Genomic DNA, 19336 nt, shown 5'->3' with positions numbered 1-19336 from the left:
TGAGAGATATAATCTAAAAAAAAAACCCCAAAAAACAAATCTTGAAATCACAATGTATGATTTTTTTTAATAATTTATTTGTATGTTACTGCTGCAAATAAGTATTTGAACCCCTACTAACCAGCAAGAATTCTATCTCTCACAGACCTGTTAATTTTTCTTTAAGAAGCCCTCTTATTCTGCACTCTTTACCTGTATTAATTGCACCTGTTTGAACTTGTTACCTGTATAAAAGACACCTGTTCACACACTCAATCAATCACACTCCAACCTGTCCACCATAGCCAAAACCAAAGAGGTGTCTAAGGACACCAGGGACTAAAATGTAGACCTGCACAGGGCTGGGATGGACTACAGGACAACAGGCAAGCAGCTTGGTAGAAGACAACAACTGTTATGATTGTTTATTAGAAAGTGGAAGAAACACAAGATGACATCGGTCTGGGATTCCATGCAAGATCTCACTTTGTGGGGTAAGGATGATTCTGACAAAGCTCAGAACTACACAGGAGGACCTGGTCAATGACCTGAAGAGAGCTGGGACTACAGTCACAAAGATTACATTAGTAACACATGATGCTGTCATGGTTTAAAATCCTGCAGGGCAGCAAGGTCCCCCTGCTCAAGCCAGCACATGTCCAGGCCCATTTGAACATTACCAGTGACCATATGGATGATCTAGAGGAGGCATAGGTGAAAGTCATGTGGTCAGATGAGACCAGAGTAGAGCTTTTTTGGAATCAACTCCACTTACCATGTTTAGAGGATGAGAACAACCCCAAGAAAACCATCCCAACCATGAAGCATGGGGGTGGAAACATCATACTCTGGGGTTGCTCTTCTCCAAAGGGGACAGGACGACTGCACCGTATTGAAGGGAGGATGGATGGGGTCATGTATTGCAAGATTTAGGCAAACAACCTCCTTCCCTCAGTAAGAGCATTAAAGATGGGTCATGGCTGGGTCTTCCAGCATGACAATGACCCCAAACACACAGCCAGAGCAACTAAGGAGGGGCTCCGTAAGAAGCATTTCAAGGTCCTGGAGTGGCCTGGTCAGTCTCCAGACCTGAACTCAATAGAAAATCTTTGGAGGGAGCTGAAACTCCAAACCTGAAAGATCTAGAGAAGATCTGTATGGAGGAGTGGACCAAAATCCCTGCTGCAATGTGTGCAAACCTGGTGAAAAACTACAGCAAACATTTGACCTCTGTAATTGCAAACAAAGGCTACAATACCAAATATTAACATTGATTTTCACAGGTGTTCAAATACTTATTTGCAGCAGTAACATACAAATTAATTATTAAAAAATCATACATTGTGATTTCTGGATTTTTTTTTTTTTTTTTTGCATTATGTCTCTCACAGTGGACATTCACCTAAGGTGAAAATTTCAGACCCCTCCATGATTTCTAAGTGGGAGAACTTGCAAAACCGCAGGGTATTCAAATACTTATTTTCCTCACTGTAATTATGAGTCTGGATCCAGAGTCTGGATAATTACTCCCCAGACTTTAGGCAAGCTCCTTCATCTCCAAATTGCACCGGGAGTAATTGTGCACCTTATATTTTAGCATGTTGACATCAACACTTGAGTGTCTTTGTGAACGGACTGAGCATCTGCATGAAATGGAAAAGTGCAACCCATTTTCATGTACTAAAATTTTAAAGCGCAATTTTCCACTACTGTACATATTCCATTTTTCAAACATACATACAATTGAATCTGTTAGAATGTCAGCTTCAAAACTGCTTAAAAACAATAGTTTCAAGACAGACCTTTCGTGTTTTTCTTCACAATGACAAATTTATGGAGCCTGTCTATTTATGGAGCCAAACCAACCAACCGACTTGAGCTTAAAAACGTGCTTTTTAGAAAACAGAGACAATGACACAGAGGGTTTGTCCATGACACATACACTCTCGATGCGTCTTTTCCCAATTTCAAAAGTGACATTACAGCTGTTGGTAATGAAGAGCACAACAGCAGGGAACGACTACAGCAACACAACCCAAGACATGCACTTCAACATTCCTCTGCCATATTAAACTGAAGTACAACAAAAAAGATTAAAGACAAGGTGCATATCTACACAAGAGGTGAAACTGGGTTTGAGTGACAGCTGCAAAAAAATGCTACAGAATATTACAACACTACAGAACATTTTTACAACTTTAGTTTTTGGAAAGTGAAGAAGAGAGCTGTACAAGCATGATCAACAAGCTAGAAAACAAAAATAAATCAATGGAAAAGAGCAGCGCGTCCCCACAGAGCAGATTCACAGTATCAGCACATTCAACCACTGAACCAACAGCTGGTTTTCATTTTTCTTCCGTCTCTGCCGCTTTCCTCCATTTACCCTGACCTCGGGGTCTCTCTGTTGATCATTTTCGCTGGTCAGCATATCTGAGACACTGAGCTCAGCATTTCCAGGCCACCCCAAAGGACCAAACGTAACTACTGTTTACTATCAGTGTCCAAACGTATAGAACCCGCTGATGACTTTATCTGCAGAATGAATAAGGACAATCAGCTGCTGATTTTGTGTAAACTGCAGAGCTCACCGCTCTGAATTCCACTCACTCACAACCTGATCGACCACTCCTTTATCCACATGACTCCAAATCAAACAATCTTCTTGAGTGGGGAAGATTTTCTCTGCGGCGCTCAAGTGGACAGGCATGTGCTGGAGTGTGCTCATAAGCAGATCCCTCCCTGCCGCCTCTGAGGTTTCACCTGCCTGTTGAATTCAGACTCAGAGATTAGTAAGAGGAGAATACACACACTTCAAGGTGAAGCCTGCAGACGGCGTCAGCAGGGGGGAAAGTGGGCCAGATCTGTGTTCTAGCACATTCGTTATCTTTTGCACAACTGCTGCTAAATAAGCTAAGTGAGCAACTCAGATGCGCATACTCGAACTCCAAGCCTCGCCCTCGTCTGGCTACCAAACACAGATCAAAGTCAGGCAGAATGATTATGTGTGTTACGAGAAACATGTTGATTTAAACCTTACGTTCAGGTGAAGTGGAAACATGGCAGGTGCACATTGCGCTACTGCGCTAAAACGGTTATTATAGACTTGAAAGGTGATGTAAAAGCCATTGTGATATTCAGAATTATATAACAGCTGAGTGGATCCTTGTCATTTTATTGGTGCTTTCTATGTCACATGACATGGATTAATTCATCCCATTTCTGTTGTATTGCATTTAGAGTGCAGTTTGGTTCCATTGAGAGTGCAAATTTAGTTCCATACATTTGGTACCATTGCACTCTGCGCACACACACACACACACACACACACATGCACGTGCACACACCCACACATTCCCACGCACACGCACAAGATGCGCTGACCTAGTTGTGTGAGTGCGCGCACACTTGCAGGACAATGACACAAGCAAGATGATGATTTGATTGAGCTAACTGACAGTGCTAAGCCATCTGGATGCATGAAGAGCTGTTCAGATGAAAAGCTGATGTGATTTTTGGCTGGACTGAGGAACTACATAAAGTCTTTTTTAATGGAAGTCCAAAGTCAGTGCACTGCATCACCAGACTACCCATCACAATTTGGACTTTAGCAGCAGTGGAACACCAAAATTTATGTCCCTTTTCTTTGTTTATAAAGGAATAAAATATCAAAGGACAAGGATCTATTTTTGCCATTATATAAAACAAATAATGAATGTTTTTATATTCTTTCAATGGAAAGAATATTTAATTCAGTGAAAGCTGGAACAAACCATTCAACAAGGCAACTTTCACCTCATGAAATATACGTACCATATACGTATTGAACTCATAAACATTCATTATTTGTATATTGCGAGCACAAAGATCCAGAATGTACATGCAAACTGCAGTTTGTTTAACACACCTTTCTCATGGAGAATAAAAAGCCCAAAGGGTGCAAGAGACGGATTAAAATAGTATCAATTACACTTATTTTTTTTTAATAATTTGATCACTGCTTATTAATAGATTGACTTGGTTTTAAAAGAAATTGGTGAGTCAAGTGGGGCCATACTTCCGAAGCTCTATTATTGCCCATTACATGATAGCATTTATAGTTACTGTAGAAGATGACAAGTTATCATGCCTGCCATGCAAAAACCTCATTAATTTGAGCACAGGTCTTCAGTCTATGCCTTATTTTCAGTATTTTGATATTTTTGTCTGTGTTTCAACTATTAAACTAGCTAGGTGTGTCATATCACATCATGCATATCTAAGTTGTTTTTTTTTTTAATTTCCTTTAAAAATGCAAGCTGGAATAACTGTTTTAACCGCTGTTCAGCAGTTAAAACACAGGGCAAACTTGCAGTTACCACACTATATGCTAATGCATGGACACAGAAGCCTTGGCATTCACAAAAATGTTTCAGTGAATTGACTTTCTCCTTTTAAAGTCATCTAAACTGCACCGTTCACTCACATTCATATTGCATTCTTCTATATTTTCCAAGTTTACACAGATTCACTTGACAGCCAAAATTTTATCAGATCCCATAATGCACAGCATGGGTTGAGATGCTGAAGTTGCTTATTCCTAGCACTACACACACGTCTCATTCAAAAAAAACACTACATCTCCTATTCAAAGTGGATGAGCAGTAATATTTGATTCACAAAAGCTGTGTGCAAACATGTCCTCATACATTTCAGACCAAAAGAAATCTCAAATGTATTAATGCACCTCAAAGACAAATTAAGATGTGTTTGAAAATGAGTGAGTTTCAGTTCATGTTAACAATGTGTAATTCTGTTAACCATGTAGGCTAATGGAATGCAACTATAGCTTGGACTTATAGTACCGTGTGTGCTGTGATCAAACTATAGTATTTATGCTTTACTGCAGTTACACGACGAACATGAACACAGTGTTGATTTGAAGTGTTTGGAGCTTGCATTCACCAAGTCCACCTGCATCATGATCCAAGGCATCATATCACTTTGCTAGAACATACAGTTAAGCACTGTGCAATGCCATTACTGGTAATAAAAATGAAAGCTGGCCAAAGGAAAAAGTCAGAGTGGTGGTGCTCAATATGACAAGACTAAACTATGTATTTAAATGTTGTTTGGTGTCGAATCCATGACTCCCGGTCATATGGCACATGGCGTTAGCTGAACGAAGGAAAAAAAAGTCATAAAGCCACAAATCGTCGAGAAAAAGTAGACAAATGAGGCAGCACTTCTCCCATCACCAAAAAGCCTGTGAGCGCAGAGCGCATAAAAGACCAAAATGAAACCAAAACTAACAAAAGGAAAATAAAACGAACGGCGACCTTGACACTTTGCAGCTGCAAGACCTAGTTGTCTTGGCAACAGGTCTGTTTTCGCTACAACAACGTGTGCACATGCACATTGCAGCCAGACACGGCTGCAACGTGCATAACTAGTTAACAGTAGTTGATCAACCGTTCTTGCCGCTATTGTTTCTGTATGACATGTTGCTTTTCAGCTCATCTGAGCTTTAGTTATTGATCCGTTCATATATCGTCAATGTTCGTGCAAGACGTCGGACTTGGGCGGGTGGACGAAGTTGGACAACAAATCAAACGGAACGCTGACGGTACAGGAACTACACAAAAGATGAGGAACCATCAAGAAAGAAAGCAAACTGTAATATGGATGAATTATGGTTGTAGTCAAGATTTGTTCACATTTTTCAACCGTTTGAAAATTCTGATGACGCGCCATCTACAGGAACAAAGCTGGCCAACGGTTAAATGATGTCTCCAAAAGGAAACGCAAGTCCAGATTTCTTGTTTCATTTTTGGCTTTGATGTCCTTCGTTAGTGCCGTGTGACCGGGGCTTAAAGCTGCATTCAAGAAGATTTGGAAAACCCAAGTTAGAAACTTTCGAGTTCTGAAAACTATGCATTCACTTGATGAACTAAGAAAAAAATATGTATGCATGCAGTAAGATATTTGAGCTGTGATCTTGTCATTACAAAAACACCTACATAAGTTGTTACAGCTACTTGTGGAGAAACAGGATGGAAAAATTGTCAGATGAGTGTATTTGTATTTGTCACCTGGAGTCAGTGACAATATCAATTACTGCAGACATCTCCCGCAAAAACTGTAAGACTGACAACTTCACTAATATATAAAAAATGCAAATATATTATCAACAAAACAAAATAATCTGTTAAAAGTAATTAAATGGCATTAGCAGTAGTAATAGTTCTATTTCAACAGTAATGGAAGCAGACATTATGATTATATTTTTTTATCATGTCAAAGTTGGATAAATTGGATCACTGAATTTCCGACGGATTTCAGAGCAAAAAATTCCAACCTGACAAGCACTTTCAAACCTTTTTTTTTTTGTTTTTTTTTTTTTGAGCTGGAGCTTGTAATTTCTGACTTTGACATGTTATGAATTTTCCTTCTGGCTGCTCCATTTGGAGTCGCTATAGCAACTCATCATTTTCTCATCTCCTGATCAAATATTTTGTAGCGCAGTAGCACAATATTACAATTAAAACTCATTTCTTTTGGCTTCTCCAGGAAGTAATATTATTGGTTTTATTGATTAACTATATAGCACAACTCCAAATGAAGTAGCACTCAGATTAATTAACTGCTTTAGATTTCTCTTTATCTATTGTAGGTCAGCTGATCACACAGACTGTTCACAAAGAAAACAAGTCCACCGGAGCTTGCAGCACAAATCAATACGGGAGTTATTTTGAGGTATGTCATTTTCCTTGCTGCACCGCTACACTAGATTTTAGGGTGTCAAATCCCATTTTAACCCCTGAGTGTCAGTGTGGAATTATAATGATGAGGAGAGACACTGTTGAGAAAATCCTGTGGATTTACTGCAGTTTGGGCAAACGAGAAGGAAGATGTGCTGAATGAGAAGAGCTGGATCACTGTCTTCTTTCCCCATGTGTTTCCTCATGTACTGTGAGAAAAAATCTGAAGACTGCTTATTGAAGAAATTAACTGAGGCATGCTGCCCCCTGCTGGATATGAATGGGAGCCTACGTGCTGCCAGACCACCACATTCTCCACATAAAGTTTCACAAATATCATCAAACCACAGTCCTGCCTTTAATATCTGTAATACAGAGCCTGATGTGCACAGCTTTAGCTCCATATGCAGCCAAACATCAAACCAACAAATCCCAAACTGAAAATAAGACCATGAAACTATCATGCAGTTTAAAGGGGTCATATTGTAGAACTTTTCAAAATGTAAATACACATCACAAGGTGTCTTTAAACAGATATTAAAACGTATAGACAAAAATGCTGCATAAAAACTGCTGCATCAAAAGGAGCTGTTGTTGACCACTCCTCCTTTCCAAATACACAGGCACTAGGAACACTGTCATAGCTGAATGTCCAAGTCTCTCCCACAAGCTCACTGGCTCAGGAGGCCACATAAGGACTTCTGTGACATGCATCACAAAAGGCTAAAACAAGCTCTTTCAGGCCTAAACTGTGATTACAGCAAACATGTTTCTGCATGCGCAAAGAACTGTGAGACACTGAGGACACTTAACATCAAGCTGCAAGCACCTATAACAATGAACTATTTTACACAATATGACCCATTTAAAGAAGCTGAATCTTATAGAACACAGCCAGCACAGGTTCATTGGCAACCATCCTTCTGGCTCCAGTGTCAACTCACAAACCCAGCATTTGGGTAGAAAAGTGTCTCAACATCCATGCACAAATCGTAACCAGCAACAGAACCACTGAGACGGGACTTACAGGTGTGCTGCCATCTGATAGGGTTGTCATGCTGATGGACATGCTCATCTTGTCAGACAAAAGAGATGGTGGAGACGGGCTCCGCTTCTCCAATTCCTGTCTCTGCAGAGAATCACGCCAGGCCTGCTGGATACTGTGCAGAGGAGACAAAATGTGAAAGAAGTCTCCAGTCTCAGAAATATAAATACAACCACAATTCCAGTGAAGTTGGGAATTCAAAATGAGCAAATATTTGCACAAAAACAATAAAATTTATCAGTTTGAACATTAAATATCTTGTCTTTGTTGTGTATTCAATTGAATATAGGTTGAAGAGCTGGTGTCGCAGACCGAATGGTCTGCCCCTAAAAATCGGCCCACCTTTTGCATCTGCGCATGCGTCATTTCGGACCACAGCAGCACGTCTGAAACAGAGTCTCTTCACCCAAAGCGATCAAATGGATTAATGGGATTATTAACCATCAGATGATAAAGGTAAACCCTCTTAAGTCATTCTAAAGTCAGTTTTAAGCAGAAACGAGGCGAGACGCATTGAAATGTCCAATGCGCAGTCAACGCATCAGCTAGCAGCTTGTTTAGCCATGGTGCTCTGATCGCTTCTGCCGCCTTTTATGAAGAAATAATGCTGAATTTATGTGGAAATGATTGTTGTACAAAAGCGTCAGATATCTTTCACTGAGATAGATGATGACTGGAGTGCAGTTTGAAGCAGAAATGAAGTGTTAATCCGTGAATCGCGTCATTGGGGGGGAGCGATTTTTAGGGGGACCGTTCGGTCTGCGACACCGTTAAAACAATATATCAATTTCAGTTTAATTTAATTAGCTTATAATGCGCCAAATCCAGCATGAACGTCCACAAATCAGACACAAGGGGCTTATTCCCATTCTCATCAAATTTTATCGTTTGCACGGTTTATTTTTCTGTAGGTAATTCGGTCTATTTTTCTGTAGGTAATTCAGTCGGCGAGGTTTACCGTTAGCAACAGCATCATTACCGTTGCTCCCGCAGCTGTCAGGGTGTGGAGTAATCCATTAAATGTGAAACGGTAATTCTGTATCAGAATCCACATCAATACTTTCATATGGTGGCATAAATTCACCCATTTCGGCATCATTGTCGCTATGCCACATCTCTTGCTCTCAGCTGACCGCACCATTATTGACATCTGCGTTGCAGTGCACATGCTCAGGATGCGGAGTAATACATCAAATGTGAAGCGGTAGAATTATTTTGCCACTGTACACCCAATATCATACGGTCTGAAATTTCACATGATTAACCAATCAGATTTGCGTAAAAAATGTAACTGGATTAGAAATATATACATATACGAGGGCTGTCAATAAAGTATAGGTCCTTTTTATTTTTTTCGAAAACTATGTGGATTTCATTCATATGTTTTACGTCAGACATGCTTGAACCCTCGTGCGCATGCGTGAGTTTTTCCACGCCTGTCGGTGACGTCATTCGCCTGTGAGCACTCCTTGTGGGAGGAGTCGTCCAGCCCCTCGTCGGAATTCCTTTGTCTGAGAAGTTGCTGAGAGACTGGCGCTTTGTTTGATCAAAATTTTTTCTAAACCTGTGAGACACATCGAAGTGGACACGGTTCGAAAAATTAAGCTGGTTTTCAGTGAAAATTTTAACGGCTGATGAGAGATTTTGAGGTGATACTGTCGCTTTAAGGACTTCCCACGGTGCGAGACGTCGCGCAGCGCTCTCAGGCGCCGTCGTCAGCCTGTTTCAAACTGAAAACCTCCACATTTCAGGCTCCATTGTTCCAGGACGTCGTGAGAGAACAGAGAAGTTTCAGAAGAAGTCGGTTTCAGCAGTTTATCCGGATATTCCACTGTTAAAGGAGATTTTTTTAATGAAAGACGTGCGGACGGGTCCGCGCGTCGGGACGCAGCTGGCGCGGTGCGGCGGCACAGGAAAAACACCTCTGTGTTGATAACCATTTGTAAAATCCAGGCGGCTTTTGATGGCTTTTAGTGGAGTGAGTATATGAGAAATTGTTTAACAGCTGGACATGTTCCAACTTGTCCTGAAGGCTTCCAACAGAGGTGTTTTTCCTGTGGCGGAGCGTCGCGGCGGTTGCGAGCTGACGCTGCAATCCGTCTGCACGTCTTTCATTAAAAAAATCTCCTTTAACAGTGGAATATCCGGATAAAATGCTGAAACCGACTTCTTCTGAAACTTCTCTGTTCTCGCACGAGGGTTCAAGCATGTCTGACGTAAAAACATATGAATGAAATCCATATAGTTTTTGAAAAAAATAAAAAGGACCTATACTTTATTGACAGACCTCGTATATAGCCACTGTCATGAAAATGAAATGTCTCTCGTGGCTCTGACACCAGACTGGAGATTAAATCATGGAGAAAGAATTTTATCCCTCAAGACTGAGACAAAGAGACTAATGTTGCAGTGTTAACGAAATACTGACATGGACACTGGAGCAGCCCACAGCTGTTTGATGGCATTACCTTAACAGATCAATGACAATTGGGGGGGTTCACCAGCATGCATCTGTCAGGGTATGTAATTATTAATAAAAGTAACTCCCTTAAGCTGTTCCCTTGTTTTACACTTGGGGTCGCCACAGTAGATCCGAGGTGGAGCTGCATGTCGATTTGATTCAAGTTTTACACCAGATGCCCTTCCTGATGCAACTCCACAGTACAGAAATGCAGCAGGGGTGGGGCACTGAAACCAAGTGCACTAACCACTTGGCCACCACCCCTGCTATGAAGTTATTAATATTAATACCTTTTCATCTGAATACAGAAAGCAACCTGGATTGACTTCCTGGCAAAAGTCCGAGACTGTATTTGGACACAGGCAAGTGACTTTTACAGCTAAAAATCTGTTCCCAAAGTTACATAACGATTATGGAGAAACACGGCTGTGGATCTGTCTTGTATGTTTCTGAGGTACTCTGGCTTATTTTACCTTCATCAGCTATATCAGGGCCTGCACAAGTTAAAGACTTGGAAGAAATGACTTATAATCTGGTATGTAAGTTTTTAAAAGATAGTGTTGATTAGAGTGAGATATGCCCTTTAAATACAAATAGGAGTGTTCCAAGAAAAAAAAAAAATGTTCACAACCACAGATCAAGACCTTCCCCATGACATCAACAAGCACATTTGAAATTGTAGCAAGGAATATCTCATTTTAAAGAGGAAGAAACTTCAAGCAGACCACAATCAGTGGGGTGGCCATCGGCTTTGACAACTCTACCAGGACAGAACACAAGAAACAACATATTGAATTGATAACAGAACTATTGCAACTGAGATGATCAACAGAATGTAGAATTTGGAACCTGAAATCAAAATAAAACCACACAGTGGCTCCCATCATACTGTATATGTACTTACATCAACATCTTTGTCTCCATGGGGGGCATGTTGATATTGATGTTGTTGTCCAGTCCGTCACTAGAGTACATTAAAGGAGGATGACTGAGTCCAGAGTGTTGGAGATTAAGAGAACAGACAGAAAAACACAAACACAAATATTCTGTTTTATGACAAATTACCCGTAATTAAACGGAGAAGGCGTCGTCCGCACAAAATGTACTTTTACATTAGAATAACCGGCCGCTGTCTGTGTGTGTGTGAATGCACCTTTGAAGCTGGAAACCTTCATTATTGACCATCTTCACGTTGCTCGGCAGGCTCTTCAGTTCCTCCTGTGAGTATAGACGTAGACATGAGGAGGTTAGAGGGAAACAGAAAGACAACTCACACACACTCACATACATACGGCACAGGCACAGACACACACAGAAGTCCTTGCATATACAGTATGAAAGAATGTCTGGCAGATGCACGATCCCTGCGCCCAGGGATACCTGCAGCAAGTGTGCTTGGCAGTGTTAGATGTAAAGTGAAATAAACTTTGAAAGAAGAAAAACAAAAACCTGCTGTCTCAGCGTTTTTGAGGCATTGCAGCCAGAAGCACAAAGAGAGTGAATGGCTGCACATACAGCAGGACGTACAGTATGTAGCAAACTTTGGCACAGCTGATGTACCAATAAAGTATAAGCACTGGACATTAAACTGACTTTCAGTTGCATTCTCCATCCCAGACCCGCTGGTCTCATCCCTGTGGCTCCATCCCTGTGCTGTAATAGCGCTGCGTAATGAGGACAGGCCTGCCGCTACATAATTGAACAGACTAATTCAATTACAAGGGAGCAACAAAGTTTAAGTGCAGCAGTTCTTCCTGATGAGCCAAGAGAGTCGCATCAGGACACAGAGCAGTTCCATCAACCTGAGTGTGGGTATATCTTTACAGTGAAGGAAGCAAAATGCAGCTCTTTTAAATTAATTTTATTTTTGAGTCTAAATATTGACCAGACTATTTCAAGGCCCAGACTAAACTAACCCAACTAACTTAACTGGGGGAGGAGGGCATGTTGTACAAAACTATGTATTCTGTTCTACAACCCCAAATTAGAAAAAGATGGGAAATTGTGGAAAACAAAACAAAACAAAACAAAAAAGTAATGATTCTTACATTTACTTTGTCTTATATTTTTATTATACCTGCATGCAGCCAGACTAAGATCCAGACTTTTAATGACTTCCTGGCAGGGGCGTGCTGGGAACATTTTTCAGCCCAGGAGTTTCATATCCAACCGGCCCGCAAACCACCAGCGCACAGGGATAAAAGAGTTCTGCTGTATGATTTAAATCAAGCATTTATGTGCTGACTGTGAAAATTGGGTGGCTTATAATAGAAAGTAAAAGTTAGTTAAAACAAGAACAGTATTGTTAACTCACCAGTGCACCACTGTGCGATTTTTGGCCCTTTTTCAGCCGATTTTTCACTCGTGCGAGAATTTTTTGGATCACGCTGAGTTTCAGCTTCATGCCTCCTGCGTTTCACGACCGCCTCCCGATGGGGAATCATATGGTCAGATGAAAATCAAACCTGTTTGATATTTTGGTCGGCCGTCGTGGCTCGTGAGGGTTCTGCGCTGTTGAAACAGCGCTACAAGCGTCTACGCGCTGATTACGTCACGCACTGTGCATGAGTAAACACCGGAGAGAGCAAACAGTGATCTCATGTAAAGTCTTGTGTTTTTTTTTTTTTGCGTTCCCTCGCAATAACCTAATATCATATTAGGTGAGGTAATATCATATTAGGTGACTGAACGCGCGCATATACGTTCAGTCTCCCCACCTGATTTCACTCACTGTGCGCGCTGATAGGCATGAAATAATTTTTTTTTTAAAGAAAAAAAAAAGCTTCCGACGTGTGGTTTTTGAACGTACATTGTGAGCAGTCAGATCGCATCAGAGCATCAGGCCGTACAGTGTGAGAACATGAATCGTGCGCTCTGAACTTTTAACCCCTGCGGTTTTGTCGCACAGTTTGTGCTGGAGCCAAGTACAACGATTGAAAATATCGTACAGTGTATGCCCAGCTTAAGTCAGTGAAGTCTTTAAGTAGCTGGAAAGAGGGGGTACTGTACTACAAATGTTGATACGGCTGACATCCTGGCATCAACAGGCACGTAGCCTGTTATGCCCCGGCCCTATTTACCATTCCCTCTTCGCTCTGTCTTCTTGAAAAAAATATCTGTGAGCTTTTGGCACTTTTCTTAATCTAGCTTTTCAGCTCCACCTGGCTTTTTTCTGTCCATTTTTTCCACTCACAGGCCACTTTGTTAGTAGCGCAAGTCCCATCTGAGCGCACAGGGCTTGATTGGACTGAACTAATTATAATGAATGCATAGGGGTGTTAAACATGTAATGGTATGTCCCTACCTGGAAAAGATAACAGCGTTGCAAAAGAAGCAGTCTTAAGTTATTTTCTTGTGAATTTCGTGATTGTAAAACATTATAACACTTAATGTCTTCTCTTTAAGATAAAGTAGCCCAAGTGTCTTGCTGTGTAGCCTAAGTGGTGGTCATATATGTATGCATATATTAACACCCCCTCACAACGGCCCCAGGTTGGACCAGCCCACCGGGAACTGACTCTCCTGATTACCCAGCACGCAGTAGCTTCCTGGACTCTGTCATCAGAAGTGTATCTGTATGAGGTATGTGGTGAAAGTGTTGAACTTGTGGATGCATTCACTTATCTCAGCAATGACATTTACATATATCTCTGGATGCATCAGCATTTGGGGTCGAGAGATCCCTGGGAAGAACTTATGGAGACTTGAGGTTGCTGGACAGGGGTGTTTGGCAATGTTGATATCTTTGCAGAAGAATGAAGAGGGATTAGGGATTTGGTGCTGCCTGTCTTGCTGTATGTGTTGTGATGGCTTGGATGCTAGAACATTGACCTAAGGTGATGACTTAATGTCTCTTCAGGGCATCCTTGGGTACTGCTGGAACAACATTGTGTCAAAGGAGCAGTTACTTAGGGAGACTAAATGAGGAGTATGACTTGCATTGTAAGGGAGCATCAGCTTCCACATTTTGGCCATATGGCACATTTCTCTATGCATGATGCAGTACATAGGTGCCTGAGTTATGAGAAATGGTTATGGTTATATAGCTGACCCCTCCCTCCTGATGGAAGCTGCCTCTCATCAGGACAAAAAAATCTCACCATAAGAACAGCTTTTTCCCATCTGCACTCAAGCTCATTGGAAGGGCCAGTGACACCCACCAACACTGTCACAGTATCACCATGCCTCCCTCAGTACTCTATATGTAAAGCCCCGGTCACACGGCACTAACAAAGGACAACGAATCCCAAACAAAGCAAGAAATCATTGACTTTCGGAGACAACGAGTTAACCTTCATTCAGCTTCGTTCCTGCAGCTGGCTAGTATCAGAATTTTTAAACTGTTGAAAAAATTTGAACAAATACACTGACAACCTCAATTCGTTCGTATTTTGTTTTGCTTTCATTCTTAACGGTTTCTTGTCGTTTGCTTAGTTTTTGTAACGTTAGCATTTCCTTTGACTTTTGTTCAACTTCTTTCAACCTCCCAAGTCTGACGTATTGAACGAAGGTTGATGAACACAACAATATCTGAACAAATCAATAACTAAAGCTTTGACAAGCTGAACGAAATATCCTTGTATCGGTAATGAATCGCTCATTTTGGGATGAAAAAGGAACATTTTCATACAGAAACAATAGCATTAAGAACATTTTATCAACTACTTTAACTGTTTACGCACGTTTCAACCATTTGTGGCTGGCCTGCATGTGAGTGTCTTCGGGAGTAGCCTTCGTCTGACACGGACAGTTCCCCATGTCTGATGCCATGGACTCATCAAAGGTACTCATCAGGACAAGTAGTATCACAGATAAAGTGGTAAACAAGGTACAGTCAGAGAACTCAGAATGTGAAGACAAACAAAATCTCACACCTGCAAGTACTGCAGAAATGAGGACAAGGCTGGCTGCGCTTGGTCTACTTGGTCTACTCATGTTCAGTCACGTTATCATGAATGCTTCATTTTGATTTTGTTTAAAGTGGTGAGGTCGACATTCGCTTCGATTTTCTTTCAACTCGTTTTGGTTTTGTTTCATTCCTTTTGTTCAATCCTTCATTGACCTCTTCGCAGACTTTGCCAATGAATTTGTTTTAAATTCTGTCGAGTTAGCTTGATTTGCAGGCTTTTTGGTGATGGAAGAAGGGCAAGATCTTTCATCCACTTTTTCTTAATACTTTTGAGTTTTTTCCATCGTCCAGCTATCGCCGTTACCGTGTGACTGAGGCATAAGGTTAATGTACAAAAAGTTGACATGCTCATTTTAAATCTGATTTTAGAGATGTGGATGTGCATGCTCATCTGCCTGGATGGTTGTTGTCCAAGACCCAAGGCAGTTTCATGGATGTGGCAAAGTGCAGCACCAGTGCATGCACCCAGACTTGACTTGAAAATTTAGGGTTTGAGCGAGTCAGGCAACCTACGTTTCTATTTGAGCCAACTGAAGGGTTATGCTGAAAACATTGAGAAACACCTTTTTTCCAAATCACCCCTCTTTCGACTAGTGTGACCACTGAAGCTAGAGAGCAAATATTCAGCTCAAACGCACTAATATCCATCCACTATGAGCCGTGAGCAACCACAGTCCGGCACCTGGGGAGTAACTCCAGCTGTCGAGTTGCTGCCTTAGTCAAGGGCGGAGGAAGGTGCAGACCCTAAATAAACATGTTTTTTTTATTTGTTAACAGCTGAACTTAACAACACATAAAGAGACACAGTTGATTTTTTTTCAGCTTATGTGTTGTGTGGGCCGCTGAAGAGGAGGTACTGCTGGCCCACCACCACAAGATGGCGCCCTGCTTGAAGTGCGGGCTTCAAGCACGAGAGGGCGTCGGACGACCAGGAGTGACAGCTGTCACTCATCATCCGTACCAGCTGTCACTCATCCACTACTCATCACCACCACCATAAAGGCCGGACTGCAACTCCACCTCCCCGCCGAGAAATCAACTACCAATCAGGTAACTTTCTCTGCTGACTCAAAACATTGAGTAATAATCTGTACTTCTTTGCAGCCGTTTTCCTGTGGTGTGTCCTTATCTGTGGGATTGGCGGTGGAAGCTGTGTGGATCCGGCTTTTCTCTCGCCAGGCGTCTTCTATCGTTGAGCCTGCCCACACATCACCTGGTGTATGATTGACAGTCACTGTATTGTTATTTGTCTGTACATCGTTGTGTGATTCACAACATTAAATTGTTACTTTTTGGCTTATCCATTGTCCGTTCATTAACGCCCCCTGTTGTGGGTCCGTGTCACGACACTTTCACAACATTATGGTGGATGTAGAAGAAAAACAGTTTATGTTGGAATCAATTTAACATAAAAATGCAGAGGATACAGCCAGTCCAAGAAAGAAAAGGTTGCTTGGGAGATGGTTTGCGATGCAAGTGGGTGCAGGAGAAATTTAAATTTTTATTATATATCACCAAAAACTGTTCTGTTTTTGTAACATCCACAGGGTTTTGCAAAAAGATTCCCTTTGGAAGAGATACATTTGCATTTTACAAAGTTACTGTCAAAAACACGAGTGTAAGATTTTTTTTAAAGCTACATCTTGTTTTGCATTTTGCCAGTTCTACAGTGGCACTCTGCTATTTTCTCATTATGCTGCCACTTGGAGAGAACAAGCAGCTCATTAGACAGAATCAAGGACTTTTACTGCTGATCAATGATTGCTTTAAGGGTGGTTTTTCATCTCTTTTTCCCCACTCCCTCTTAGTTTTTCTATGATGAAGAGGATCTGTGTAGAAATCATCCTTTGAACATTCATCTGCACTGAAATTCAATATCACCTCAACCACTCCAAGTCTCCCTAATGCTGTCTCAGAGACAGCTGTCTCACTGCATCTCTGACACAGCCTGTCACTCTCACACAGACACTTTTAAAATGGTTTTCAAACATGTCAGCTGAATATTTCAGACAGGAGCAAGGCAGAGAGGATGAGAAGAAAAGCCATAGTCGATCAGAGAAAAATGAAGAGACAACAAAAAAGTATGGAGGAGTAAAACAGACAAACAGGAATGACAGAACAGCAATGAGCCGTGCATGGAGGAAAAGGAGGTTCGTGTGTGTAACTCTTTTTCAGAGTTTTAAAGTAATGTGGTTCCTGGAGAGTGAATGAGCCGATCAATTCAATTTGCTCTTCGAGTCACACTCACGTGCTTCATCACCCAGTACAGCTGGGTAACCAAAAAATGTTGTGAAGACATCTAAAGACTGTTAGAAGGATGTTGGTATGCTTCAGATCCTGTTTTGCCCCATGTTCTCACTGCACATATTTTGAACATGAAAATTCAGTAGGTATATCTTATATATTATATTCCAATTCTAAGGTGGAACTATGCTAGTATATAAAGGTATATCTAAATATCTAAAAGGAAGAGTAAAATAGGAGAGTAGAAAAGAGTAGAGTAGAGTAGAGTAGAGTAGAGTAGAGTCACTTAGGTGCCTGATCTTGAGAACCAGGGATGGTCTAAAGTTCAAACATGTCCTCCATTCCCCGGTGAACACACTGAGCCCTTTGGTACGGGTTCTGGCTCAGTCCTCCCAGTAGTGCAGCAGATAACAGAATATTTGTACAGGAATTGTTCAAATCTGGTTACAAGCACCAAAATTTGACTGTGTATACCTTTTGGTATATATTTTAGACAAATAATGTTCGCCATTTGAATTTTCAAAACAGCAAGAATGGTGACAAAGGTCAGTTTCAGTTTGTACGGGAGTCAGAAGTTAAAGTTGCTCCAATTATTGTAAAACATGATGCAAATTATTGGTTGAGTTAATATGGTTTTAAAAAGGAATAGTTTGCACCATGTGTCATGCTTAATTGCTATGTTACGGGGTAACATATGTCACATGCCATAGAATCCAATGAACGTCGACATTGTTTGACCTTTACCTTACAGACCAATCATTCAGCACAGTCAAAACATATCAAATCATTTTAAACCATAATTTGCACCACTTTTTACCGAAATTGGAGCAACTTTAACTTTTGTCCCCTGTACAAACTGAAATTGACCTTTGCCACCATTCTTGTTGTTTTTACCCCATAACTCCATAATATTCAGTCATACATGGTCCAAACTATACCTTTTGGAATCTTCATGATCAAGACAAATAATGTGGGTATAGTTTTCAACATGATTGGAGCATTTTAAATTTTGACCCCTGTATAATTCTTCAACTGACCCCTACCTGGCTGCCTCTTGAAAATTTAGGTGGCTAATGTGCTTTTCCAAAAGAGTAATGTCTAACATGTATGTGCGCCAATTTTGTGCTTGTTTCCATAAAGGAACAATTGTTACAGTTATCTGCTCCACTACAGTTTTTTGTGGATGTTGTGAAAATCACAGCTGAGTGTCATTGGGTATTACCAAGGATGACCATCACATTTAGAAACCAGGATTATAGTATTTCGGATGCATTTAGGTTGTCAGTCATTAGGCCATTATGTGTGGATGCAGATAGCTAATTTTCAAACACATTATTCAGTACTTAAACAAAACCCTGACTTCAGCAGGCCATTTAAACTGATGTTAAAACTGGGTATTGATTTCAAAATCTACAGCAGTATTCATTCTGCAGTTATTGTCTATCAAGCAAAAGGTTGTATGTCTCTGCACCACTGTTCCTAACAGTTTGCTGTTAAAGACTCTGATGTAGACATCCAGTCCACTTCTGTATCACTTCATTGCTGCAGTGGAGCTGCTGTGGTGTCAGACTCTTGCCAGTGTTGAGAATGCCAAAAACACACCGGAACATAAACCAGAGGTTTGCATAATTTAGTGGCAGAGCTGACAGAAAATCTATAGTCATTTTAGGCTTTGGCAGTGCCAAGCAGGGTTTTATTGATTGTGTGCGTATATGTGTGTGTGAGATTGCATGTGTGCTTGCAAGTATGTGTGTTGTTGGATTTAGGGCGCAGGCAGGTGGAGCAACACGAGAAGGAGCGCTAGGAAGAGGCTGAGAGGGAAGAGGCCTTGACCCCATAGGTCTTGAAATACAAAAAGGAAAAGAGAGGAAATGGAGCAGATGAATGTCAAATACAGACAAACACACATTACTCACAGGAGGAGATACCTTCATGGCCAACATTTGTAGCACATATAAAAC

General features: G+C 41.1%; 1 protein-coding gene across 3 annotated transcripts in view; it reads right to left on the bottom strand.

Moving 5' to 3' along the window:
• The window catches only part of schip1 (schwannomin interacting protein 1), a 1140784-nt gene that overhangs the window by 760976 nt on the left and 360472 nt on the right, over positions 1-19336 (bottom strand). For all 3 annotated transcript variants that reach the window (XM_034168281.1, XM_034168282.1, XM_034168283.1), the window contains exons 6-8: positions 11376-11440; positions 11127-11186; positions 7744-7876 (exon numbers count right to left, since the gene is read on the bottom strand). In XM_034168281.1, the coding sequence (XP_034024172.1) occupies positions 7744-7876; positions 11127-11186; positions 11376-11440 (258 nt within the window). The remainder of the gene's footprint in view (positions 1-7743; positions 7877-11126; positions 11187-11375; positions 11441-19336) is intronic.

Source organism: Thalassophryne amazonica, chromosome 4, assembly GCF_902500255.1.
Source record: "Thalassophryne amazonica chromosome 4, fThaAma1.1, whole genome shotgun sequence".
Lineage (NCBI taxonomy): Eukaryota > Metazoa > Chordata > Actinopteri > Batrachoidiformes > Batrachoididae > Thalassophryne > Thalassophryne amazonica.
Note: the sequence above shows the minus strand (reverse complement) of the source record. Positions and strands in the feature narration are given on the sequence as shown.